We start from the raw sequence: 27,635 nt of genomic DNA, 5'->3' as shown, positions 1-27,635 counted from the left end.
TACTTCAGAATGACCTTTGGTAGATATCTAAAGGCAATTACATTTAGATTACATGTACTCTCACACTTCATATAATTGGGAAATAAAACAGCAATAATACAAAAATAATGAAAACCTCAAGGCCAAAAGGGAATCTATGTGAGAGATATGTATTACTTAATATTCCTCTTGTAGTAACAGGGGATTAATCATACCAGAGAAGCTTGCCATTTCATTATCTCTCTCAAGTTATTGAATATCTTTGGACCCTAAATGCGTGATGTACAGAAAATAATGTTGCCTTTGAGTCAGAAGATCTGATTTTGATTCTTGGTTCTTATATTTTCTAGTCATGTGATTTTGGTAAAGTCATTTAAAACTCATCCAAAATTTCATGTTGAGAGGGGTTTGGGAAATAATGGGAAAACTAATATTTTGACTCTTTTAGGGAACACCATTAGGAAATAAAAAGTGACACAGGCATGGGAATTATTGTCATTAATATTAACAACTGTCCCTAATTGTCTTCCAACACTATATGATGGTGGAATCACTTAATTCTTTAGAATCTTATACAAATCCTCCACAATGTACCTTCTGTTCACTTAAGAAAATAACTGGGATTTTCCCATCTCTTCTGGGGAAGTCAGTTATTTATAAAATATCCTATATCCTAGTGACTGTACTACAGCTACTACACTAAAACTACTACTACTACAGTAACTACAAAATTACTGTCACCTCTAGATGCCTCAAATTTCCTAATATAACTAGATGCAAAATGGAACAAGAAAATTTGGTTTAATATTTGTTTATGGTTTCCTTTGCACAACCAACATTACATGTTATTACTGGAAATTAACAAAGAGATTCTTGATTGTACAGCAAAACAACAACAACAACAACAACAACAACAACAAAACAGGGATTTCTAAATTTTATTTAGATCTGAGTAACCCAAAAGCATTTTCTTCTTTGGCCCCTTCTGACAGCAGAGCTCACATTTTCCTCCTTTAAAATCTACATTTCAGATTCACATTTGAAACAAAGGTTAGATGTGCTCATCTTGAAATAGCCAACATGACTATAGTAGAAAATACAAAGTGGCTTAGTGTGGTGGCACATGTCTGTAAACCCTGCTACAAGGATATCGAATGTGGTAGATTGCTTGAGTTGGGGAGTTTTGAGCTACAGTACAGGTAAAGCTGAACCAGTGTCTACATTATTTTAAGCATCAAAACATTGATCCACCAGGACCTGGGACACGTATATTCCAGACTTTCTAAGGAGGGACAAATTAACTCAGGTAAGAAATGGAGAGGATCAAAGCTTCCATGCTAATTAACAATGTGGTCATTGGACTTCCAGCCTAGGCAAGGTGGGAAAACTCAGTTTCAATAAAAAGAAAAAAGAAAGGAAAGGTAAAAGAAAAGAAAACAAGGGAAATACCTCCTCAATCCAGAGTACACTCTTCCCTTGCACACACACAATGTCTGTGGAGAATGGATTCAAACTTAGAGCTTCATGTAGCCAAAGGGTAAATATATAATTGCTGGTTACTGGAAATCCTTTTCTACTTTTATGGAGTCCTCATTAAATTCCACTTAGATATAGTTCTCCACAGAGCTCTGGAGATGGCTTTCCTTATTGTCTTGGAACAGCCTTTCTTTGGTGTTTCTGCTTTATCCTCAGTTTTTTTTTCTTTATATTTCAGTTCTCATTGCAGATATTGCCATATCAATAGTCGCTAAGGTGACAAGGCTACTGAACTTTGGATATTGTTATAAATGTCAATGGGAACTCTACATCTTCTGACTTTTTCAGGTTAATGAATTTAATGCTTGATCAACAGATAATTTTTCTCTATCTAGAGAGAGAAAAAACTCTCCTGAGTAATTTATCTAGAAAGAGAAAACTTTCTCTTTAGAGAAATTTCTCTCCATCTAGAAAGAGAAAAGGTCCCCATCATAGGGCGATTCATTCTCAGGGGTCCTCATTAACAGATTTGACCATCATTAGATTTGCTGTCTCCAAGCTGGACTGATGTTTTTATACATAGTCCATAGCCCCACTGGGGCTAATTCACTTGTGACATTTTATCTTTCATCCAATGAGCCAAAGCTGCTTGGTTCCTTTCAAATTGACTGAGGGTTTATTTTTCATTGATTAATTAGAAGTGTCAGAGGTTTCTCAGGTCCTTAATTATACTAATAAATTTACTATTTTAAATCAAGCAAGCACTTTCTCAAAAAGAAAATGACAGCTTCAAAGAGACTTGCTTTTCCTTAAGAAGTTCAAGTGACTTGAACTAAAAAGAAAAATACAGATATATCTTTTCAGCATGAGTTTTGAATACCTCCAGAATCTTCAAGGACATTTTCAAATTTATTTGATATCTTATTCAGGGATGACAAAAAGGTTCTTTAAAAAACATAAGTCCCATTTATCATCTATCTTTCCTAGGAAGTTAGTAATGAGGCTACTATTTCTAAAAGAGAAGAGAGGCAGGGAGGTGAGGTTAATTAAGCAACTAAGGATACTCTATCTTTATGACATACCTTCTGTATGCTTTGTTACCTCTGAAGGATCCTACAGTCTTCTTGAGAGTCAGTACGCAAATCTAGTCTATTTGCACTGAAGTAGAGGCAATGTAGTGGGGCTTTATAGATAGGAAAACAAGAACTAGGGTAGGATGCTGGATCAATGCAAAAATATTCTCACAAAATCTGGTGTTTCATGGTTTTTGTATAAGAAAGTAGTAATGTTACCAATTGTAGCAAAGATTTTAAGACTGGCTGAAATAACTCTATAATATGTATGAGAAGAAAGGGAACAAGAAATGAAAATGGACTCTTGATGTGCGACTGAGCCATACAACTTGAGCGATTAGGTTTCCTGGCCAAGTTCCTTTTTCTTGCATCTGTGCTGATCAGTCTTTGGAAAGATGTATATGGTGTCTTGTACCCCAGATGTCTTGCTGATCTGCTCCTAGGCTCATTCAGAGCCCCAGGACTAATAACTAAGCCCAGGAACTGTTTATTATTATACATATGTCAAGAAACCAATATGGAATATGAACATGCAGACTAAGACTACTCCATGTTTAACAACTTGTCTTCTGCTAATCAAGGAATGTGACTTAGTAAAATGCTAATTTGAAAAAATAGAACATAAAACGTATGAAGCAATATCAAAATTTTCAAAAACAGTTTGGCACTGGTGACATATTCATTGTATTTTGCATCAATTATGAGTGATAATAGGAGTCTAGGTGTGTATAAATGGAATTCATAATTTGAATACTTCTTATTTAATATTCTCAAGAACATAAAAACACCACTCTCTAACATTGTATATCACAATCACTCTGCCTAATTTGATAGCATTTTTGAAAGAAAAAAAATTCAACTAGTAGATGAGTCTCTTTTATCTTAGAAGGTTAATCTTTTAATAGACATACCTACCTAAAACCAGTCTCCTATGAATAATTTTAATAATTAAATTAGTAACAATATAAAGACCCAAGTTTTTCATGATTCCTATCACAGATGAAAATAATCACCTATTATATCAACCTTTCCTACCTTGATCTAAGGCTTACAAATAGAATAATCTTTCCTAACAGCAATAAAAACATTAATAAGTTGAAGGTTCATATTTTACAACATTGCTTGATTATTACTGAGACTAATGATATTTTCAGGTAATAAATGTTTATTGAATAAATGAATAGAACTTGAAAAGATCTAACTAAGTGTGACATCCCATGGTAAAATTGGATATAATATCTTAGGAATTCTCAGCAAAATGAAGTAGCAAAGAAATCTTAATTTAAAAAATGCTTTATACTAATACTATGAGAGGACATGTGGCTGATTTTTTTAAAGATATATTTTAGGTCTATTTTGTCCTGATTATTTTATAAGGAATTCAGCAGAAAGAATGATGGCTAACCACTAAGTTGCTTGATTGAGAACATTAGTAAACATGTTACTTTATAACTTTATTTTTCTTTTTGATTACATATCACTTAGTATATATCAGGTACTGGGGATATAAAAGGCAAAAATCACCCCTTTGCTTCAGAAATTTACATTCTAATTTGGTAGATAACACTTAAATGGTTATGTATTAAGTACATATTTGTACATAACAAGACACATAATAGAGCCTAGATGAAAGGTAATATTAATGAGTAAAGCTGGGTTCCCCAGTGAGAAAGGCCCAAACTACTGAAGGGATCAAAAAACTTTTAGCAAAAAGTAAAACTTACACTGGGTCTTGAAGGAAGTCAGGGATATTCAGAGATAAATGTAGGAATATCTTTCTAGGCATAGGAGATGGCTAGTAACTATAAAGCATAGTGATGGGAGATGGAAATTTTTACTATGAAGAAAAGTAAGTGGGCCAGTATTTTTAGATATTGTTTCCATTCATTACATCTTTACTTAATATTTTGATTTTTGTCTTTAATTTAACAATGTTTTGTTAACAAATGCTCTTTAATATCATAAGAACTATCTAATTATTTTTTAATTGAGAGCATAGCATATTTTACATGTCTGTATCACTGTAAGGTTTATTTTTCTTGTGTGTTCTTTCTATATATTCTTTCAATTTGTTAGTCAAACTAAGTACACATATGATTGCCTCATCTTAATAACTAACACTTTTTAAGTCTCAAATATGAAATTTTTCATTTTCATTCAACTATTCATAAAGACATTGGTACCCAAGAAAATCATCTTCTACAATCAATTCCCAAATGGCAATATCCAGGTATGTTATAGCCAAGCTCAAGAGCTCCCAGGTGTGAAGGTTTAAGTTTGGGGGAGAGGGGCTCAGGAGTTTGAACAAAAGCCAGTGCACAGTTTATTAAACACCAAATGCTTAGTTTATTATTAGGAAATATGGATACTAAATAGGAAGGAGGAAAGTGAAAGTAATCTTACAATAGCTTTTAACTATTCCCTAGATCCCAATCCTAACAAAATTTCTCTAAAAAAAAAAAAACAACCTAAATCTATCTGCCTCAGAGGGCAATATCTTCTGCTAGGCTGAAGCTGTCACCTACTCTCCCACTCTGACTATCTAATAAAATAACCACTATCTATCTACCTTAGCTACCCAAATTATTAATAATCAATAAGGCTATTAAGGCCTTAATTCCATTCTCTTTCTCCAATGAGAAAGTGAGCCAAATACCCTCTCCCCAGGAGACCCAGAGACAAAAATGCCCTTTCCAACAGTTTGCAACTTATAAATGCACACTCAGCCATACCCTTCTAATTATCACCAACTGCCAACCTGCAAAGCAGGGGGTCTCTTACTGAAAAATATTATTGCTCCTTTTACTCTTAAATAGAAAAAAGAACAAATTAATAAAAACTCTTTTAACACAGGCAAAGAAAAAAATTATTGCAAGCAGCCAGAAATAAATAATTCAAATATCATTGAGCCTTAGTCAGTATTACACAGAATGTGGCAGCTTCTACATTGAAGAATCAAAAGGTTTGGAATATGGTATTCTGGAAAGCAAGGGAACTGGGTTTACAATCAAGGAGAATCTGTTCATCAAAACTGGCTATATTTTTTGGGGGGAGAAAATATGGTCATTTAATAAAATAAATATTTCAAAGCATTTCTGAAGAAAAGACCAGACAAACAAAAATTTGATGTGCAATAACAAAATTCAAGAAGCATAAAAAGATAAATAAGAAAGAGAAAAAATGTAATGGCCTCAATAAGGTTGAATTATTTATATTCCTATATGGAAAAATGATATTTGTAACTTTTAAAGATTTTTCACCATTATAATAGTAGTTAGAAGAAGTACACATAGAGTGTATATGCTGTTTAGAATGATATGTAAAAAAAAGGGGTGAAAAAGGATTGCTTTAAGAGAAATGGGAAGTAAAACAGGGTAAGTTATATCACATAAAGAGGTGTGGTGGAGGAAAAAAAAACTATTACAGTGGAAAGGAGGATAAGGGTGGTATCAGGTAATACTTAAACCTTGCTTTCATTGGAATTGGCTCAGAAACGAAAAAACAGCCAGATTCATTGGGGTATAGAATCCTATATTACCCTATAGAAAAGTAAGAAAGGAATAAGACAGTTGGTAAGTAGGAAGGGGAATAATATAAGGGACAGGGAATGTGGAAAGTGATTAAAAGCAAAACACTGGTGGGACAGGACAGAGTGAAAGGAGAAAGGTCAGGATTAAAAGAAGAAAATGATGGAGGGAAATAACACATGGTAATCATAACTATGAATATAAATGGGATGAACTAACTCATAAAACAGAGGCAGATAGCAGAGTGTATTTAAATCCAGAATCATACCATATGTTGTTCACAAGAAACAAATTTGAGAGAGGTAGACACACACAGAGTAACAATAAAGGGCTGGAGCAGAATCTATTGGGCTTTCACTGAGATAAAAAAGCAAGAGTAGCAATCATGATCTCAAACAAAGCTAAAGCAAAACTAGATCTGACTAAAAGAGATAAGGAAGGTAATTACATCTTAATAAAAATCAGATTAGACAAGGATTATATAGTACTTAACATATATACATCAAATGGCATAGTATCCAGATTTTTAAAGGAGAAATTAAAGGAGCTTAAGAAGGAAATAGACAGTAAAACTATACAAGTAGGGGACCTCGACCTTTCTGTATCAGAAGTAGATAAATCTAACCAAACTAGAAATAAGAAAGAAGTAAAGGAAATGAATGAATTTTTAGAAAAGTTAGATTTAATAGATACCTGGAGAAAATTGAATTGGGGTAAAAAGGAATATACTTTCTTTTTAGCAACACATGGCACATGTACAAAAACTGACAATGTATCAGGGCATAAAAACTTCACAACCAAATGCAGAAAAATAGAATAATAAATGCAACTTTTTCAGATCATAATATAATAAAATAATCAGTAAGGTTACATGGAAATGTAAATTAAAATTAATTGGAAACTAAATAAACTAATTCTTGAGAAAATGTGGGTCAAAGGACAAATCATAGAAATAATCACTGATTTCACTGAATAGAATGATGATGAGGAGATGACATATCAAAATTTATGTGATATAGCCCAGGAAGTACTCAGGGGAAAATTTATATCCCTGAATGATTAAATCAATAAAATAGACATAAAGTAGATTAATGAATTAGGCATGCAACTACAAATACCAGAAAAAGAACAAATTAAAAATTCCCAATTAAATACTAAATTGGAAATTCTAAAAATCAAAGGAGAAATTAATAGAATTCAATGTAAAAAAAACTATTAAAATACTAAATAAGACTAGGAGTTGGTTCTATGAAAAAATAAAATAGGGCATTTGTTCATTTGATTTAAAAAAAAGAAAGAAGAGAATCAAATAACCAGTATTAAAACTCAAAGGGGCAATTTCACCTCCAATGAAAAGGAAGTTAAAGCAATTATTAGGAGCTATTTTGCCTAATTATAGGACAATACACTTGATAATTTAGGTGAAATTGATGACTATTTACAAAAACATAAATTGCCTAGATTAACATAAGAGGAAATAAGATAATCCCATAACAGAAAAAAGAAATTGAACAAGTCATCAATGAACTCCTTAAGAAAAAATCCCCAGAGCCCAATGGATTCACAAGTGAATTCTAACAAGCATTTAATGAATAATTAATACCATAATATATAAATTATTTGGCAAAATAAGCAAAGAAGGGGTACTACCAAAGTATTTTTATGTCACAAAAATGATTCTGATAGGAAGCCAGGAAGACCAAAAACAGACAAAGAAAATTACAGACCAATTTCCTTAATGAACATTGATGCAAAAATCTTAAAATACTAGCACAGAAACTAAAGCACCACATCATAAGAATTATTCACTATGACTAAGTGCAATTTTTACCAGGAATGCAGGTCTTGCTTAAATGTTAGAAAAACTATCAGCATAATTGACCATATCAATAATCAAACTAACAGAAATCAAATGATTATCTCAATTGATACAGAAAAAGCTTTTGATAATATACAACATCCATCCCTATTAAAAACACTAGAAAGCATAGAAATAAAATGACCATTCCTTAAAATAATAAGTAGAATTTATTAAAAACCATTAGCAAGTATCATCTGCAATGTGGATAAGTTAGAAGCTTTCCCAATAAGATCAGGAGTGAAACAAGGATACCATTATCACCACTATTATTTAATATTGTACTAGAAATGCTAGCTTTAGCAATTAGAGAAGAAAAATAAATTGAAGAGATTAAAGTAGGCAATTAGGAAACTAACCTATCACTTTGCAGATGATAAGATGGTAGGCTTAGAGAATTCTGGCAAATCAATTAAAAACTAGTTGAAATAATTTTAGCAAAATTGCAGGATATAAAATAAACCCACATAAATAATCAGCATTTCTATATATTTCCAACAATTCTCAGTAGCAGGCAATAGAGAAAGACTCCATTTAAAAATCACTCTATATAAATATAAAACACTTGGGAATCTATTTGCCAAGACAAATGCACTAATTATATGAACACAATTACAAAACACTTAATACAAATAAAATTAGAACTAAACAATTTGAAAAACATTAACTGCTCATGGGTAGACTGAGCTAATATAATAAAAACAACAATCCTACCTAAATTAATTTACTTATTCAGTGCTTTACCAATCAAAGTACCAAAAATATTTTAGGGAACTAGAAAAAATAACAAAATTCATCGGGAAGAACAAAAGTTCACAAACATCAAGGGAACTAGTGAAGAAAAATAGTGATGGAGGGTGGCCTACAGGTACCAGATATTAAACTGTAGTATAAAGTAGTAATATCAGAACAAGCTAGTATTGGCCAAGAAATAGAAGAGGGGATCAATGGAATAAATTAGGGGCAAATGACCTCAGCAATCTAGTGTTTGATAAAACCAATAATCCCTGCTTTTCAGACAAGGATTCACTATTTAACAAAAACTGCTCTGAAAACAGTACGGTAAAAATTAGGTTTAGATCAATATCTTACACCCTATACATTAGGGGAACATAGAATAGTTTACCTGTTCAATCTATGGAGAAGGGAAGAATTTATGACCAAACAAGAGATAGAGAACATTACAAGATATAAAATGAATAATTTTAATTATATTAAATTTTAAAGTTTTATACAAAAAATTCAATGCAATAAACAGAAGGGAAACAACAAATTGGGGGGAAATTTTATAAGAAATTTCTTTGATAAAGGTCTCATTTCTCAAATATATATAAAGAACTAATTGAAATTTATAAAAACTCAAGTCATCCTCTAATTGATAAAAAAATCAAAGTTTATGAATAGGTAGTTTTCAGATAAAAAAATCAAAGCTATCAAAAATCATATGAAAAGATGTTCTAAGTCCTTTTTGATTAGAGAAATGCAAATTAAAAGAACTCTGAGGTACCACCTCATGCCCATCAGATTTGTTAATAAGACAGTAAAGGAAAATGATAAATGTTGGAAGGATGTGGTAAAATTAGGACCCTAATGGATTAATGGTGGAGCTGTGAATTGATCCATTATTTTATACAATAATTCCACTACTAGATCTGTATCCCAAAGAGATAAAAAATAATGAAGGATCTATTTGTGCAAAAATATTTATAGCTGCTCTTTTTATGGTGGCAAAGAATTGGAAACTAAAGGGATATCCCTTAACTGAGGAATGGCTGGACAAATTGTGGTATATGAGGGTGATGGAATACTATTGTTCTATTAGGAATGATGAACAGGATGATTTTGGAAAGCAATCCATGAATTGATACAGAGTGAAAGAAAAATGAGGAAAACACTGTACACAGTAATAGCAATATTGTGGAAGAATCAAATGATGGACTTTGATACCAACAGTAATACAATGATCCAGAACAATTCTGAGGGACTTATGACAAAGAATATTATGCACCTCTAAGAAAGGACTATTAGAGTAGAAATGAGAAAATATTTTTTGATGAGAAATGAGAAAAATGAAGGAAAATGATTTATCACTTATTTCTTTGGGTATGTTTTGGGGTTTTGGTTTTATTAGATTATATACTTACAAAAATAAATAATATGGAAATATGTTTTGCATGACAACATACACATAACCCAAAATGAATTGCTTGCCATTTCAGAGAGGGAAGAAGGAAGAAAGGAGGGAGACAATTTGGATCATATAACTTTGGAAACTGATGTAGAAATTTGTTGTTAAAATAAAATAAATAAAAGACTTCATATGGATACTGACTTTAAAACAATTTAAATATTTTACTGATGTTTTATGTTTAATATAAGTTATTTTCCTTTGTAACCTGCTATATAAATATTCTGATATTTGGCTTACAGATATCAGATTAACCACTTGAGGTCTCTGTTATAACTAATAAAAGCAAATAAAGAAAATCAAATTACAAAGCAACATGGTTTAATGTTGTGTAGAACATTCTGCTCCAATAATATTTATATATGAATGAATGAAAAAGCATTTATAAGTACTTACAATGTACAAGGCACTATTTAAGGGCTTAGTGTACAAATATAAGCAAACAAGAAACCAAGAAAACATTATATATAGCAACAGAAATATTGTTTGAAGAACAGCTGTGAATGGTCAACTCCAGAAATAGAACTGATAAATAGAAACATAAATGACATAATTTTATAAATATGTATGCCATACATATACATATACATATATATACATATGCACATATGTGTGTATGCTTACATAAATACACACATATTTAGTTGTCAAATGATGCTTTCTCTAGGGTATGGAGGGGAAGGGAGGGAGATATCTGGGAACTTTATTATAACAAATAGATAAATAAGTTTAAACTGTGAAGAAAAGAGACAGCCCCCTGACCTCAAGGAGCTTGCATTCTAATAAGGGAAGGCAAATTATAAAGTTGGAAGGGATGCTATAAGTGTATGGTTTGAAAGTGGCTGGAAAGTGGTGTGGTGGCCTGATTCCAGGCCAGGTTCCAGGCAAGACAAAGTGAAAGCTCATCTGTCAGAGCCAACAGTTTCTGGGGCAGAGTCCAAGTCTGGGGGAAACAAAGGAGTCCCAAATTAGAAGCAACACATTTGGAAATGGTTGCAATGTGCAATGATGATTTGGTATCCAAGAGCTCTACCAAAAAGAAGGAATAACACTGTTTTTTGTTTGTTTGTTTGTTTGTTTGTTTTAAGCACTCTACCAAGGAAGACAGCAAATTATGTATCATATATTCAGTGACTGATTCAAGAAAAATAAAATGTTCTTTTAAGTCACATTACTAATTTTGATTGCTCTCCCTTACTTGTCTATATCAAACAAATGCACATGTTATCAGAAACTGCCATAAACCATGACATGGCCCTTGTTTTCAAAGAACTTGGAGCCTAGTTCAGTAGAAGTGAATGACTAACAGAACTACAAGTAACTCCAATATCACCATTATGGCCTAAAAACAAAATTATTGAATATGGATCTTCAGGTAGCAAATATTTTTAGGTAGCTTGAAAAACTGATACTAAAACAGAGAGACCCTTTTGAATGTATAATCCACTCTCAGATATTAAATATCAAATTAGAGTTTTATTTTATGGCTTGTCATGCCAGTGGAAAACCTATACCATATAGTGTACATAAACTGAATGTTAAATGTTATTAGTTAACAAATTGGCACAAAGATTGATGACAACCACTACTATAACACTCCTGGTAGAGCCAATAGAATTGAATGATTCAGAATTTTTTCCCCAAAAAAAAATACAAACTGAGGAATTATAAGGCTTAAAATATAAATTTTATAGTTATTTAAATTTTATTTTCAGTGATGTGCAAAAAGGGGGACCCTATTAAATAAACTGTTGATGGAACTGTGAACTGATCCAGCCATTTTGGAAAGCAATCTGGAATTATGCCCAGATAGTTATAAAATTGTGTATAATTTCAGATCTTGTAATATGACTATTAGTTCTATTTCTCAAGGTGATCAGGGAAAAAGGAAAATAGCACCTCTCTTTGTGGTGGCAAAGAACTAGAAATATAGGGGTACTCATCATTTAGAAAATGACTAAAATTGTGGCATATGATTGTGATGGAATATGAATGTTGAGTAGATTAATAAAAAAAGCACATGGAAAGAACTACATGGAATTATGAAGAGCAAAGCAAGTAGGAGAAAGAGAATATTATATATAGCAACAAAAATAATGCCTGAAAAATAAGTTGTGAATGTTCACCTCCAGAGAAATAACTGATAAATAGAAACTTACACAACACAGTGTGTATGTTTGTCAAATGATGTTTTCTCTACTTTGGGGAGGAGAGGAAGAAAGATACTTAAGAATTTTAATGTAACCAAAAAAGATTATTTAAAATTGTATTTTCATCAGGAAAACATCATTTTAGTCATTGAAATGGATATTTCTCATTGAATCATAACTACTAATCTATTTTGGTGCTACATATTGACAGGAACAAAATGATCTTATGTTCTTAATAAAAAGAATGTTTTCCAAGATAGTTAACTGTGATGTCATCATTCTCAATTCCTTTTTTCCCCTCTCACCAACTGCCTTGGGCCCATTCAATATCACCTTTTTCTATAATTCCCTGTTAATAAGGAAAGGTTTGATCCTGTTCAGGCAAAAGGAATATGTATACTAGAAATATGTTTACTATTTTAAGGCAATAAATAAAAAAGTAATAATGAATAAAAGAATAACTCAAGATTCTTAATCTGATCTCCATGGCATTATGTAATCAAGTCACAAACTATCTTTGCAGCCTTATCATCTATTCTTCACCCAAATATACTTGCTCTACCCACTTTCCTACAGACAAATAAACAATTTCTTTATCCTGCATTATTCGCTTTTGTTCTTTATGCATATTTTCTGCTTATGGGAGTCCTATAAATCCTTCAAATTTCAGTTTCCCCATGATGTTTTTCTTCATTGCTCTCTCCTTTAATTCTTAGAAAATGTTTTGACTGTTTTATTCCATTGACAAGACAGAGAAGAGGGTAAAGGAGAAAACAAAAATGACAGAACTGCAAAGTATGCTGTAGACAATAATCAATAAGTCATTAAGCATTTATTAAGCACTTACTAGGCGGCAGGCACTGTGATAAGCAATGGAGAGGCAAGTCTGAAAAAAGGAAGATGCTCTGCCCTCAAGGAGCTTACAATTTAGTGGAGGAAGATAACACCTAAAAGGAAGCTGAAAAGTAGGTAGCAGGGGAGAAGCAGAAAGTACTCAAAACAAGGGTATGATAGTCAGTCAGAAAAATCCCAAAGTAGTACAGCCAGATGAGATATAAGATGACTTCTTTCCTTAAATGGAAGTTTGACGTTCATGGCCACAAGCATTAATCAGAAAGGGAAAGAATAGTGATAAAGTAGAATAGCAAGGCTGATGACAATGATGCCGAGATTATCTCAATAATGAGCCTCCCAGGACAGGATGAAGAAGTCAACCACAAAAATTCCAAAGAGGTGCAGCCAGGTAAAATACATGGGGGAGCAGGTGGAGTTTTTTTTTTTTTTTTAACTAATGAATGAAGGTGTGCCTACCAGCAAATTGAGTGACTCAGAAATTGATAACTCAGATGTCTAAGATCTCTTTGATGGTTCTGTTGAACCTCCAGTGAGTTGGGCAGGGCATTATGCCCTTGATTTAAGATTCTTCTGATGGGAGAGACAGTGTAATATCTACTGTATATTCTGTGCTCTCTCTCCTGGTGGTTAACTCTTAGGTAGTGTAACAGAAAAGCTTAGCAGGATTCAGAAGTTAAAGAGGACTATTTGGTGGTATTGAGCCTCTATCCTAGAGGCTTTCAAGTTGGAATATTTCTATCCTGCCAAGATGCAAGGTCCATATGCTCCAATTTTCAGTCTTATTGTGTCTGTACTTATGCCACAGTTTCTCCTTTACCAGGTGACTTAGAGGAATCAGATGGAGGGAAACTTGGTATATGAATATCCTAAGAGCCACTTTCTTACTATTTATTATGTAACATGTAGAAGTGAGGAGTAACATGGTACAGTGGATAGAATAGACATTTACCTTCAGAGCCAGAAATACCTGTATTCAAGTCCCTTCTCTGACCCAAACTGGCTGTATGACCTTGGGTAAGTCACTAAGGGTTCCTTAGTACTCTAAACTGGTGGTGTAAAATGCACATGAAATGGGGGGGGGGTCATAAAATGACTTTAGAAAACAAAGGATTAATATCATCTATGTTGAGTATTCATTTATTTTATTAAATATTTTCAAATTACATTTTAATCTAGTTTGGGTCACACTCTAGAGTGCTGTCAGTCACATGCAGCCAGAGGCCACAGGTTTGATACCTCTATTCCAGATGACTCTTAATATTCTGGGCTACAGAGAAGGTACCAAATTACATTTGTAGGAGGAATTTCTTTATCTTTATCCTTACATAAATGAAGTCATAAGGTCTATCCTTCCCAGTGGTAAGCTCAAATATCCTTGCATATGCTCAAGTAGTAATCAATTACCATATAAGGCTGAGAGGAGAAATGTAGCCTCTTGGTTATAGCTGTGAATTTTAAAATTACTCCACCCTAATTAGACATACTTTAGGGGAAGATAAAGTTGTAAACTCCTGATTGAACAATGAAGGTACTTAACTCATACCTTATAGTGAAGCTAGAACCTTAAGCTAGGTCTGTTTTTAGATCTAATACAAACAGGTGTTAAGGATCTATAAAGGTTAAATTAATCACAAAAAGGTCAAGTAACTAACAAAAGGTAAACTTAACAAAGAAGTGTGAAGTACTCAGAAGATATAATCTAACAAGAGAAGGTGAGAACTAAAGAATGGATAGTCTTGGAGAAAATCTAATCAAAGAAGGTGAATACTAAAGAATGGGCAGTCCTGGAGAAAAGCATCTACTGTGATTGGTAGATGTGAAAATTTAGGGGAAGTGACATAGGAGAAAATTTCTTTAAAAGAAGACTAGAAAGGTCAGTTGCGTCAATTCATTTCGGAATTGAATTTGGAGATCAGTTCAGGACTGGAACTCAGCCTGGAGGATCTCACTCAGACAGCTTCCTTGAGATGGTCTCCTGGTGAGTGATGACTGACTCCCTTTCCCTTGGGCTCAGGGAGGACACTTTGGCCAAGACCTTTAACTACTGCCTGGCTCTGCCTAAGCTGGAGCAGTTTCAATTAACTATTTCCTCTCTCTCTCTCTCTCTCTCTCTCTCTCTCTCTCTCTCTCTCTCTCTCTCTCTCTGTCTGTCTCTCTCTCTCTCTCTCTTCCTTAATTCCTTCTCTCTATGTTAATTAAATCACCATAATTTCCAGCTGACTTGGGTATTTTATTATTTGGGAATTTTCCCTGGTGACCAAATTAATTTTTCAAGTCACAACACTAAAATTATCTTTACATAGTGCTCTATTACCACTTTGTTTATCAGCTTCTTACTTTGGGGGGTACCTGTCTTTCCAGGGAAATATAGTCAGGTATTTCTATGACTTCATGTGTGATACTTCTGGCCAGGTCCTTTATTTCTCCAGAACCAGGATAAAAATCAACTCAAAAGGAATACCATTTCTCCAATGGCAAATGGCAAAAGGATAATAATAAGCAATACTCTGAGGAAGAAATTAAAACTATATTTTATCATATAAAAATCTCTAAATCACTATTAACAAGAGAAATGTATATTAAAACAACTCAAAGGCACCATCTTGTACTTATCAGATTGGCTATTATGACAGAAAGGGAAAATGATAAGTATTGGGGATATGGAAAATTGGGACACTGATACACTGTTAGTGGAGCTGCAAACTGATACAACTATTTTGGAAAGCAATCTGGAACAATTTCCAAAGAGCCATCAAACTTTGACCTAGAAATACAAATATATCCCAAAATCTCTATCACAAAGAGATCAAAGATAGGGGAAAAGGACCCACATGTACAAAAATATTTATAGGAGCACTTTTTGTGGTAGAAGACAACTAGAAAGTGAAGGGTTGTTCATCAGTTGTGGAATGGCTGGATAAGTTGTGTCATGTGATTATAATGGAATACTATGGTGCCATAAAAAATGACAAACAAGATGATCTCATATACACACACAAAACAACATGGAAAGACATCTGAAGCAAAACAAAGTGAAGTGAGCAGAACCAGGAGAACACTGTACACAGCTAACAGCAATAATGTTTGATGATCATACCCTGACACTAAGAAATTAGTCTGGTAGTATTTGTTTTTCTATTTGAGGTTATTTGTCCTACTTGGGTTCAGTTGATAGGTGACAGAGCTGACTCCCATATCACCTGTGAGTTAGATCCATGGCATCCATGGTGCCAGAATTGTAGGTGGATGGTACAACCAATCAGCCTAGCATTAAAGCCCTAAGAAGCCAGAGGGTCTGTGATTCATAACCACAGAGTTCTGGACTTGGAATTGGTGCTGTGCTCTATAGAAACAAAGCTAAGTTAAGAACCTAATCTCATCTCCAGAGGCCGAAGTGGTATATGTAGGGGCACAGGGATGTTCTACATTCCATGTATTGGGAGATTGAGTTAGTATTATCCCTTCTAAAGTAATTTATTCCTTTGCAAAAGTCTGATTTACAAATTTAATGGGTCGTTTCAATACAAGCATATAAAAAGGAATCAGCCAGAGTAGGGTAGGGATAGATGAAATAAAAAAAAATAAGCAAACAACCATCCTCCAAAAAAGTTTTCATGTTGACAAACTCCCGCAGTCTGTATTTTTGTCTGAAGTATCTATTTATAGCTATCTATCTGTTGTCTATTTGTCTGTCTGTCTGTCATCTGTCTGCATGTGTCTACATTTTTATCCTACAAAACTTCTAAGTAGAATAGTTTTCAGAAGCTACTTATAGTCTTTGACTAATCAGATGATTTATCAGCATTTATTTAACCAGGCAATTTAAAAATTCTTTTAAAAAGAGTTTGAAGACAAAATATAAGACATTGACATTTAGTCCTCTCTGTTATTCTATTCTGAAGTATCCAAGGGACCTATTATTCTCTTGTCTCTAAATCCTTTATATAATATTTTTTCCCATCCTACATGATTTAAGAATGTCAGTTTGTGAATGGAGCTATCATTGTAACTGACGAGTTGTCTTGAGGTTCTGAAAAGGCTGAGAAATTTTTTGACTTTCACACACAGGCAGTTTTTCACAATTTGCTAAAAGAGAGAAATGCATGGCTGTTTGGAGGAGACAATTCACTTTTGGGTTCAGAAGAAGAGACCTTTTAACATGCTCGAGATGAGAAATTGTTTTTATTAAGAAATGTTGTTAGTGTTTTGGGGACAGCACTCTGCTTTGCTATCTGGGCCCAGGCATCATTTGTCATCTCAGCATCAACTGCCATATAAAATGTCACCAATTTCTACTGGTAGGAAGAGAAAACGAGAGAAGAGCATCCAAACAAGTTGGTAGGATGCAAGCCATCTTGAAAAAATTCATAGTTATTACCCTGCCAGATTCTTTTCTAGCAGTGCCAAAACTCTTCCTGTTGATTTGCCATTTAAATGTCCACCTACCTCTCTGCTCTTCTCATTACTGAATTAAGTTCCTCAGGATGGCTACAATTTATTCTTCATGGCTCCATGTTACCTGATATTTATTTAGTGGTTCCATATAGATTATCTTAACTGATTATATGTATAATTCATATTTTAATTGTACTTTATAATTTTCCAAATATTTTCCTCATAACCATCCTATGAGTTTCTATTACCCTTATTTTACAAACGAGGAAACTAAGTCCTATAGTAACATAATTGCTAAAGCCATACAATCATGTTACAGCATGATTCAAATCCATATTTACTGACACCATATTGAGCAACCTTTTTTTTAAAACCATATTACTTTTTGACACTTACAAAAATGATGTGGTTTTCATTAGTTGGTTATCTTCCCCATTTCATAGATGAGAAAACTGAGACACAGATGTTATAGCTAAGATTACATGAGAGATAGAAACTAGAAATCAAATCTACTGTCTCATACTCCAAAACTACTTCTAATATTATAGCAGTTCACCATTAGACGTATTTTATAATTAATGGCATCCCTTTAAAAGTGTGATGAGTGAAGTGAGACACGAAATGAGAAATTATCAACCAAAAGAAAGTGAAAAGGGGAACCCCTTTTAAAGGAAATGTTAGTGTATTTTGGATTACATTCTTATTTCCTAATCTGCATTCATGTTTCTTGAAAGTAAATTTGTCATCTTTAGTATAGAAAACACCACAAAATCTCTACTTCAAATTTCTTAGCAAAAAGCATAGCCTCTCTCTAGGGAAAGCCTTTTTCAGTTATGTCAGCAAAAGGCCTGACTAACAAATTAATCCCTGTCTTATCGAAAAGACATTGATTCAAATCTTGCCTGAACTGGAGTCGTTGGAAATCTGATGGGAATAGCTCAGGCTTGCAAAGAATCTTATGAGGAATGACCCTGTTGGTTTTCAGTTCTATTCTTAGTGGAATTTGGAATAAATGGCTTATAAGCCTTCTCAAGTCAGTGTAGTTCAATTTATCAACATTGTTATATCAGATTAGAACTGGGGTATCAAAAACTTCAGTCTCCCATAAGATGTGGAGTAGATAGAATACTGAATAATTCAATATGACAAAGAAGAAAAGATACATTTGACTCTGATCCATCTTAGTAGTATTAGATATGCCATGATTCTTTATAGCCATGAAAACTGAGGGTGTGTACAGAAAATAAAAATAGATGAACATCTTCTACACTGAATGAGATTCACAAGGAAATAAAGACCACATGGTGATTCACCTTAGTAAGCAGTTCATAACAAGAAGATTACTTTATATTTTAAAAAAAGTTAAATAATGACAAGCACTTTGGGAGGAATTTTATGAGCTGATCAATTAGATATGTAAGAGATCACTTTCCTAAAAGAGTACTTTATTTATTCAAAATTAAAGAGACATCCAAAATTGGCAAGAACATGTCTACTTTTAAGTCCTTCTAAAATTTGGTACTAGACAAACCTGAGTAAACTTGGAGAATTGTATTCTTATTTCCATGCCTAATATTATTGATTTTTTCAGCTTTTTCAAAAAGTATTGCCACATAATGAAGAGAACATTGGACTTGGAATAGTTTTAAACCTCTGAATGTTGTTTTAAAACTCTTCTCAGGGGATAGAGCCAAGATGGTGGAGTAAATCAGAGCAACTCTGTGCCATCATGAGAATCATCTCTGACCAATATTAAAATATTGCCACAAAACAAATACTGGAGTGAAAGAACCAACAAGGAGACAGAGTGAAACAACTTTCAAGAAAAGAAAAACCCAAAAGGTAGGCAAACAATATGTGGGGCACTGGGGTGAGAAGAGAGCAAAGCCAGCAAGGAACTGTCGCAAGGAGGGAAGATCAAGCCACATTCCCCCACCCCACCCCATATATGTTGTTTGAGGTTTAGGAATCTATTCTCAAGCTAACATCCAGACCCTGAGATCCTGCCTGGACAAATAGTGGACAAAAATGGGTACAACCCATACTCCTTGAAATTTTAAACCTTTGGAGATGTTCAGAGCCCCAGCCAAGGGAATTCTAATCTGGACTTGGGACAAGGACTTAGTTCATACTTTGAGCAGGCTGATAGTACTAAGTACTGAGTACTGATCTTTTTGCCTAAAGTTCAGAGTAGAACACTAAGACAGGACAATCAAAGGTGTGCCTGATTGGATCAAGTACACAGTGAAACCAAAAACTTGAGCTTAAGCCTGGGGATAGAATTTGATCATCCCCTGACCTGAACAAGGATAGAGTGAAATCAAAAGCTTACTCCCAAACCAGAGGCAAGTTCTTAAGCAATCAATATCTCAATGTTCAATTGAATCAGTAGGGCAAACTCTTCTCCATCTTTCCTTGTTTTGGGACTATGGGTAAATCAGTTTATTCATGTGTAAAACAGGAAAGATATGATAATTGTAGTGCCCACCTTGCAGTGGGTGATATAAGGTTCAAAGAAGTCCTTTCTTAAATTTAAAGTGACATGTAAAATTCAGCTATCATTATCACTGCCATCTTTATTGTTAATATTGAAATATAGCTCCTGGCACAATAGAGCACAGCCATGTAGACAATAGAATGCAGGTGTTTCATCTTTGTTGGCTTCCTTAGAATGAATAGACAAAAAATAACTGGCAGACTTTGCTTATGACAAGAGTATAAGCATTCCCAAAGATATGTGGGAGTCAAATCTGAGCATTAGCAATGAGTTTTTAAGAATTGCATCTTAACTGGAGAAAGCTGATATTTTGATCAGCTAATTTGTAAGGATCTCCTTCCATAATAAGAAATTCAAATTGCATATAAAATTATTCCAGAAATATTAAAATAGAAGTATTCTAATTGCTACCCAAATATTTTAAGTAAATGATTTTAATAGTTATTTTAAGTAATTGTGTGTTACTTAATGACTACATGGAACATTAAATATGATTATTGCAGATTTACCACAGGCCATTAATTCTTCATTCTTGGCCATAAAAATCTTGGAATGTGACACTACCTACTGACAGGAAAATATTTAAGATATATAGTAGTATAGAAGACCTAATTACCCTTGAATTACTGAAAGTACATAGATGGAGACATGGGTTAATGGCCACCTTTTTTGTCCATAAGTACTATCTAGCCATCTTTACTAGTATTGTTCACTCAACTTATTCTGAGGCCATTCCCATTCTAAATGATTATTGTATCTGAATTACCAGATGTCTGAAGCACTAATCTTCACTTTTGCCTTACCAATGGAGCCTTTAAATCAGTTAGAATTTGCTCAGATATTTCCAGAGGATTTCAAAATAGAGAATTTACTTTCTTCTTAGTAACTACTTCAATAAAATCAGTCAATCCACCCACTCCTGCTGGAGTAAGAACAAAGTATGCTGAAAGCATCAAACACAGGAGGTTTTTAACCTTTTTTGTGTCATAGATAATTTTGGCAATCTGGTGAAGCCTGTGGAGCCCTTCTCAGAATGACATTGTTAAATGTATAAATACAAAAATTACAAAGGGAAACAAAGGATAGTGAAAATAAATATTGATTTTTTTCCATTCTCATTCACAAACCCCCCTGAAATCTATCCACTAACCCCTTGGAGGTCTCTGGGTCCCAAGTTAATAATCCCTGATCTAACACCATCCCCGTGGGAAATGAGTAGTAATGGGAAGCATTTGGGATGCCTTCACAGAACATCTAATCCTATTTGTTTCACTTATAAAAACTGATTCTCACTAGGATTTTCAGCTGCACAGAATGTCTCTCTAGGGATTACCTCACCAATATCTTGGTATATTTTCTGATTGACTATACAAACTACAATTATTTCAAGAGAAACCTACAAGATGAATCTAGTTCTATAAAGAAGAGAATTGAATGTTTCTAAAAGTAAGACTAAATCTTCCCTCCTGAGCTACATGAATACACTGAGACAAATATTTCCCTGGCTGTTTACCTTCCAAGTTGCTTTGCAAGTAGATAAAATTTAGATTTTATATTATAGAAAGTCCATCCCATATGCTTGCCTTTTAAACTACAGCGAACCAGTTGAGGATAATTTACCTTAGAAATTTGTGTCTTAGAGAACTTGAAAGTGGTTCTAATTCCCATTTTCTAGACATCTGCCAGCAGAGATGACTTGCTGGAAGGCTTTTACAAAGTAATCCTGTAGAACTAGAAGAAAAAATTCCTTATCCAAGGGACTGGGACCTTTTCTCTTCCTTATGCATCATTATTTACACATATGTCCTTTTCATTACAGATTTTCCCCAAAACACTTTCAGCCATGACAGAAAGTTAATTGTAATTATCAACTAGGCTTTAAGTCAAAGTTATAGCCAAAATTTGGGATTGGGGTGGTCTGGGACAAATGCCTACCTCTTCTCCCCAGAACAAACAATAGAAAACCTCAAATAAATTTTTCAATACAATTGGGGAGTGGGTGGACATATATTTAAAGACACTCTTTTGGGTTTTGAAGGTGGTATTTGAGGGGAAGATGGTTAAATCATGTGCCATAAGGCAGATTCCTATATTTAATATTTTTGTCAACTAAGTAATAAATTCATTTGCTTCCACACTCTGGGAGAAGTGCAACTGTCATCATTGCCCTCTATATTTGGCACCTGGAGAGCAAACTGACACTTGTACAACTCTAGTTATCGTTTTGGGTCAATCTTAACAGATAATTTTCAAACCTTTACAAAAGAAACTCAGTCACAGATTTCACTTCATATGAGATTCAGATATTTGTGTTGGCCTGATGAAGAGCAGGAATGGACCAGTTTCTATTCAAAGTCATTTGGTCTCCTATGAATTCTTCAGATTAAGATTAGCCTAGCACCAGTCAATAACTTTTAGGATTACTCCCTAGAAAAGGAACTTCTTCCTGTTACTACTCTGGTTCACCTGGGTCCTTTTTATGCTCAAAGGCCTAAACATGAGACAGATTATTTTGCAGTACATTATGCAATAAGACTATTGGACAGTCTTAATTTCCTTTCTCTAATAGAATTTCATTTCCTCGAATGCCTTTTTTGTTTTTGTATCCTCAACACAATGCCTGATATAAAAAGAACTTAATAAATGTTTATTAAATGAAGGAATGTATTTAATATACCATTTGCCATATTCAAAGAATCACTAAAAATCAGATGAAAAGAATTCTAATCTAACTGAACATCCGTATTTTTCTTATGTTGGCTTATTTTGAAAGCCTGTGGCAATAAATGAAATCTCAGTGAAGAGCTGGAGTTTGTTGACTGGTAGAGGCAGATGAGAACATAGAAGATAGTGGATATCTCTCCAAGGAATTGAGTGTAATCACCTATTAGTTGGTGATGCTCTTAGGAGATGGTAGGAATATCACCCTCTTAGTTCCTGCTCTAACCACTCCTAGGTTTCAATCAGTATCATATTGGATCCAACATCTACAATGGGAAAATTAGAAAACCGAGGCATTAAATCCAACCAGAATTCATCTTCTTTTGACAAAAGTCTTTAAAAGGGCAATGAAATGGGGAGACTGACCTTCTCTCTTCAACCCTTCTGAGGACATTTTGGGGAGTAGTATTTAGTAGAGAGATGGGGAGTAGGGACTCCTTGATGTTAATTCTCTTTGGAAAGGGTAGACATTTTCCAGACTACTGATAAGAGTTAAGATATAATATGAACTCCTTCCCAGCTGATGAATAAGAATTAGGATCATATAATACTTTGGAGCAGGTGTTTTAAATCACTATTATAGTATAGTTTGGCAGCAGGTAAATGGACCACTAAGGAGAATGAACACCAGGGTCTTAGCTAGAACAGAGACCTGGCAGAGAAATCTGTGTTTATACTGAAGTCCACTCTTGATTGTGTTAGATTATTCAGAGAACAAGAGATTAGAAGTTGGGAAGATATGAATCACTGGAAAGTTAACTGGCAGTGAGAACAGAGGGCTAGATGGAATGAAGCTTGGTTCCCTGAAAACAGTGGTAGGTCTGGGAGGAGGAGGAATGAGAACCGAGGGAGCTAAATACCCGGGTCCCTGAAGGACAGAAGGAGCCTGGAAACCTGTGTACTAGAACAGCAGCAAAAAGAGAAGTCCAGGGTTTTTCTTTTCCCTTCTCTCCCCTCTCCATTCCCTCCAACAAATAAACAAGAAGCAAGTTGTGGGGCAGCATCAAGCCATGGATTTAATCCCCTTGTAGTGACATATACATTCGGGTCCAGACAAATGGGGAGACAAGGGAAGGAGATGCTCAGGGCTTCATGGGGCCAGGTCTGGATTCGGAGGAGTCAAGGAGGAGAGAAAGGACGGTTGGGATAGGACGGGGTTGGCAAGATGCTGTCTCTTTCGATGGCTTGGGACACTCTGGCTATGCCCACAGCTTTCGTCGTCATCTTCATCATAGTTCTCTGTGGAGCTCTCACCAAAGGCCGGGGGCTTTTCGTAGATACAGCAACATTTTGATGAAAGACGCCCTAAATGCTCATTGTCCACGGTATCACTGGACCATTCCACTTTCTTGCCTGCCTTCCTTTTCTGAAGTTTCATAGTAATACCACGATGGTGGTGGTTCTCCCCTGTCCTCCTTGTCGGTTCAGTTGTCATGGTAACGGATGTCTTCAAGATGGTCTAGCTCAGTCCAGCCTTGGCCTTGGCCATCCGAGTGGGAGGCTGGGGTGAGGGAAGGGTTGAGGGAGGGTGAGAGACAAAGGGGAAGTGGGGGGGAAGGCTTTATCTTCCTTTCCCTGGCTCCTTCAGTAAATAGATGACTCTGATGTCCAGGGAAGTAGGGGGAGTCAGGGGCGATATGTTGTTGTTTCTCTTTGGTCTTGACTTCCTGCCACGCCCACACCCACTTCCTGCCACGCCCACACCCACTTCCTGCCTTCCACTTCCAGGTAACGTTAGTCATTTTACAAATGAGAAAAATGGTAAGTCAAGGAAGTGACGTGACCAGGTTGAGGTAGTATTAGTATGGGGAATTCACTGGCGAAAGTTCTGACAGGCAGGAAGATACAAAAGAGGAGATCAAGGATTCCCAAGCTCTGCCTAATAAGGGTATACTTTTTATTTCCTGAAAGGCTTATGAGTATCCACAGGCAAAAGAGGGAAAACTAAGACTACAAGTCCCTTAAGGGAACTACTTCCTGTGCAATGTCAGGAATACTTGAATGTGGCTGCAAAATCTAATTAATGTGTCTTATGAATTCCTTAAGGGCAGACTGTGTCTATGAACCTCTATTAGTTTAGCATCAATGAAATATAAAGACTGAAAGAGAATATTTAAAACACCAAGCCTCTAGGTCTCATGGGGTCATTAAATCCAGTATTCTGTCTGGTAGTTATGCCAGAGAATACAAAACGGGTTGTCCTAAATAAGATCAGTCCCAAGAGACTAGAGATATACCTCCTTAACATCTTTAGTTTCTTTTAATAACCTAGCATAAGTTTATTTTGTATCAATTTAACTTAACTATTTTGAACTTATTTCTATTTCTACCTTATATCCCCAGAGAAGCAGTATAGTACAGTTGATAGCAGGGGTCTTTGAAACTGGAAGATCTGGATTTAAGGGTCACTCTTTACCCACTGTGGCCTTCTAATTCTAGGCAAATTACAAAGAAGATATTGACCTACATGAGTTAGTGACAGTTTCTTCATTCAAAAGCTTCCTATGTTAATGAAATCAAAGGTCTAGTCTCTATTACTGTATCATTTCTTGGGCAGATGTGTCATGAGCTTATTATTTTCTGAGTCATTTTTTTTCCTTCTATTTGTCTTCAAACAACTTTAAAACCCCAAAAGGTGAGCCATAGTTCAAGTCTTCCTGGATTTGCTGGCTGAGTCTGTTAACTAACTGCAGCCTTCATGACTTTATCAGGAATTATCATTTCCTCTCTCCATATTTTCTTTTCATATAGGAAAGGCATGATCTTTTTGCCCCATTTTGGTTTCATAATTCCCATCTCTTTCTTAATAATTTTAATTACTCCTTTCTAGTAGCTAAGAACTTCTTTGTACTGTCAAAATTTCATTTTTCTTTTTCTTTCCAACACCCTTCATAAGCAAACCCACCATTTTATTGGACTTATTTGCTGTAGTACATTAAACTACAATCCTCAGAGAATAGTCTAAATGATTCCTAGATATTTATCTTAGGTTATAACTGATAGCTAGGAGTCCATCTAAGTGGACCCAGTTGCAGTGCTGGAAGGTCCAGATAAAGATTGGTATGGGCCCTAAAACCCTCAAGCTAGCCATTCCTGACAAATCTACACTATACACTTGACATTAATAAGAAGAGTTCATGGTGCTTTAAGGTTTATAGAATGGTTCCCCCTTTCTTCTCTTTCACAAATTCCTCCAAAAACACTCCTGCCTCCAGTTTTTCACCTTCTGTCACTCTTAAACCCCTTCCAATGTCTTCTGACATTAATATTAAAGGAAAAAAACCAAACCTTACCTTTTTCTTAGAATGGATCAGTTCGAAGGAAGAAGGATGGTAAGGGCTAGGCAATTGGGGTTAAATGATTTGCCTAGGTTCACAATGCTAGTAAGTATCTGAGAATCCATTTGAAAACAAGACGTCCTACATCCAGGTCTGTCACTCAATAACACTGAGATACCAAGCTACCCCTGACCCCAATATTAAATTTTAAAAAATTATTTTAAAAACATTTTATATAGCCTTTTGTTTTTAAATTTTACATTCCAGATTCTCTCCCTCCCTCACTGAGATAGCAAGCAATTTGACATAGATTATATATGTGCAGTCAAGTGTAACATTTCCATATTAGTCATTTTGTAAAAGAAGATACAGAGCAAGAAAAAAAAAGAAAAAAATGAAAAAATAAATAAAATTAAAAATAGTATGCTTCAACTTGCATTCATCAGTTCTTTCTCTTGGGAGATAGATAGCATTTTTCATCATCTGCCCTTCAGAATTGTCTTGGATCTTTCTATTGCTGAGAATAGCTGTCATTCATAGATGATCCTCCCTACAATATTACCATTACTATGTACAGTGTTTTCCTGGTTCTGATCATTTTACTATTTCTCAGTTCATGTAAGTCTTTCCAGGTTCTTTTGAGAATATTCTGCTCATCATTTCTTATATCACATTAATATTCCATCACCACCATATACCATAACTTGTTCAGCCATTTCCCAATTGATGAGGATTCTCTCAATTTTGAATTCTTTGCAACCACAAAAAGAGTGGCTATAAAGATTTTTGTACATGTTGAACACTTTTCTTTTTTATTGAATCTCTTTGGGATACATACCTAATAGTAGTACTGCTAGGTCAATGGATATCCAGTTTCATAGTCCTTTGCACGAAATTACAAATTGCTCTCTAGAATGGTTGAATCAGTTCATCATCAATAGTGCATTAGATTCATAATTTCCCAAATCCCTTCCTCAAGTATATCATTTTCCTTTTCTGTCATATTAGCCAATCTGATAGGTGTAAGGTGGTACTCAGTTATTGTATTTTGCATTTCTCTAATCAGTAATGATTTATTGTATTAGTTCATATGCTGATCAACACCTGAACTCCTGAACTCTTCACCTAAAGCTGCCTGTTCATATCCTTTGACTATTAGTTGGGAGAATAATTCATTTTTATATATTTGATTTATTTCTCTATATATTTGTGAAATGAGGCCTTATTAGAGGAACTCATTGTAACCACCTCTCCCTCCCTGGCTCCCACACCTGTTTTCCTGCTTTCCTTTTCATCTTGGCTGCATTGATTTTGTTTGTGTAGAAACTTAAGAATTTAATGTAATCAAAATTATCCATTTTTACATGCCATAATGTTCTTGATCTCTTTTTTGCTGACCCCAACATTTTAATGAAACACTCTTCCCAATGATTCTAAGTATATGTTTTCAAAAAATCTAATGATCTTGACTTAATTTCGTCTTTTTTTTTTTAATTCTCTGTAGAATTTGGAGCTTTAGATCATCCCTTTTGCTGGGACACAGACTTCTTATTGGGATTTCATGACATTACTTATGGTGTTAGGAAGATATGAGTTTGAATCAAGCAAGTTATTTAACCTCAGTCATTCTCATTTTCT

At 34.5% G+C, this 27,635-nt stretch overlaps 2 protein-coding genes across 2 annotated transcripts in view; both read right to left on the bottom strand.

Moving 5' to 3' along the window:
• GABRB1 (gamma-aminobutyric acid type A receptor subunit beta1) overlaps positions 1-27,635 on the bottom strand; it is a 474,038-nt gene that overhangs the window by 404,829 nt on the left and 41,574 nt on the right. The window lies entirely within an intron of this gene.
• Positions 23,710-24,416, bottom strand: LOC103101672 (E3 ubiquitin-protein ligase PPP1R11-like). The gene has a single exon (XM_056802586.1). It carries the CDS (start codon positions 24,152-24,154, stop codon positions 23,810-23,812), a length of 345 nt encoding a protein of 114 aa, XP_056658564.1. The 5' UTR covers positions 24,155-24,416; the 3' UTR covers positions 23,710-23,809.

The sequence above is a fragment of the Monodelphis domestica genome, chromosome 6, assembly GCF_027887165.1.
Source record: "Monodelphis domestica isolate mMonDom1 chromosome 6, mMonDom1.pri, whole genome shotgun sequence".
NCBI lineage: Eukaryota > Metazoa > Chordata > Mammalia > Didelphimorphia > Didelphidae > Monodelphis > Monodelphis domestica.
This window is presented reverse-complemented; position numbering and strand designations above follow the sequence as displayed.

Coding starts and splice junctions, on each gene's coding strand:
- LOC103101672 (XM_056802586.1), bottom strand. CDS start 24,154: ATGACAACTGAACCGACAAGGAGGACAGGGGAGAACCACCACCATCGT.